This window comes from Papaver somniferum, chromosome 6 (assembly GCF_003573695.1).
Source record: "Papaver somniferum cultivar HN1 chromosome 6, ASM357369v1, whole genome shotgun sequence".
NCBI classification, from domain to species: domain Eukaryota; kingdom Viridiplantae; phylum Streptophyta; class Magnoliopsida; order Ranunculales; family Papaveraceae; genus Papaver; species Papaver somniferum.
In genome coordinates this window covers 138,722,736-138,724,361 of record NC_039363.1, presented here as the reverse complement: position 1 = coordinate 138,724,361, position 1,626 = coordinate 138,722,736, and the positions used below count along the sequence as shown (strand labels likewise).

The 1,626-nt window shown below is 36.0% G+C and overlaps 1 protein-coding gene across 1 annotated transcript; it reads left to right on the top strand.

Moving 5' to 3' along the window:
* Positions 1–289: 289 nt before the first annotated feature.
* LOC113289501 (ethylene-responsive transcription factor ERF109-like) lies at positions 290–1,420 on the top strand. Its single transcript, XM_026538768.1, has one exon. It carries the CDS (start codon positions 389–391, stop codon positions 1,256–1,258), a length of 870 nt encoding a protein of 289 aa, XP_026394553.1. The 5' UTR covers positions 290–388; the 3' UTR covers positions 1,259–1,420.
* Positions 1,421–1,626: the final 206 nt, after the last annotated feature.

The window sequence follows — 1,626 nt, the reverse complement described above, 5'->3', positions numbered from 1 at the left end:
GCTGACGTAAGTGATAAAGTCAGCTGGAATTCTAAAAACTGTCCTTCATAGAAACATTAGTTAGTTGAGTAAACAGGGATATAACAGTCTTCTAGCACAAGACACCACTTTAATACAAAAAAACCGCACGTGAGCAAGTACAGAAATAAAAAAACAAAACTTAAGAGAATCAGTTTCTTAGTACCCAGCCCAACCCGTGTTGGAGTAGTGTACTGTTCGACTTTTTTCTTTATAGCTGATCGCCACGGTTGTGGTTCCATATATATACACACACTTCTCCCGCCACTAATCATATAATCCACTCTCGATCTCAACAATTAAACATACACAACTCAAAGCAAATAAAAACAGAGCAACTTCAATCTCACTCCCTCGTTTCTCTCTGGAAATGCTGAAATCTTCATTCATCAGAAGACCCAAAACGGAAATGAACTTTCAGAAATTAAACCATCAATCTTCAATGTCAGCAACTAAATTAACAAGAGAAGAAGAGGATGCAATCATGGTTGAAGCTTTCAAGTATGTTATATCTTCTTCCTCTTCAGCCTCTAATGGAGTAGATTTCTTTGATCATTGTAGTCCATCAACAGCTAGTATGTCTAGTACTGAAATTCAACAATGTCCAATACCCATTCTAGATTCTAATACCTGTGATACATGTGGAATTAGTGGTTGTTTGGGCTGTAATTTCTTTGATCAAGATCAAGGAAGTAAAAAGAAAGCTAAGAAACAGAGCAACAAGACCAACATTGTGATGGAGAAGAAGAAGAAAAATTACAGAGGAGTTAGACAGAGGCCATGGGGAAAATGGGCAGCAGAAATTAGAGACCCTAGAAGAGCAACACGAGTTTGGCTTGGTACTTTTACTACTGCTGAAGATGCAGCTAGAGCTTATGATAAAGCTGCTATTGATTTCCGTGGTCCTCGAGCTAAACTCAATTTCTCATTCTCAGATTATGACAATAGTACTTATAATTCATCAAGTGATATTCATCATCAGAAGCAAGAAATTTCTCAGAAAATTGACATTAATTATCAGCAGCAACAACAACAGATTAGCAACAGCAATGTTGAGAAACCGAAGATTGACACCGATTATCAAATGAATTTTACTTCATCACAGACAGAGTCATTGATGGTGGGTCCTTCTACTACACTTGATAAGCAATTGTGGGGCATTGATGAAGAAATTCAAAGCTGGACATCACCTGAAGAAGATGATTTCTTTCTTACTTGTTTACAACAATTTAGTCCCTAGAAGAAATTTCAAGAAATTACTTCCTACCAATCAAGAGATCAATTTGTGAATAGCATTGTTATACTCATTGCGGACAAAATGTATTTCTCTCTTATCCATGAAAATCATGCAAATCGAATATATATACTATATATCATTTGTCGATAATCTGTCAATAATTTCTCATACTGCATTAATATTTTCTCTGTTTATTATTCAGACAAAAAAAAAATTACTTGCTATTTCAAAAATCCAACGGTTCACAAGTGAAGAAGACAACCCGACCAACAAACAGTTCCGATTCGTTTCTTGCAACAGTGAAAAGCACTTCTTTACTTGCCAGGTAAGTAAAATCCTTCGCCACGTAGGCAACTGAGTATTTTGTAAGG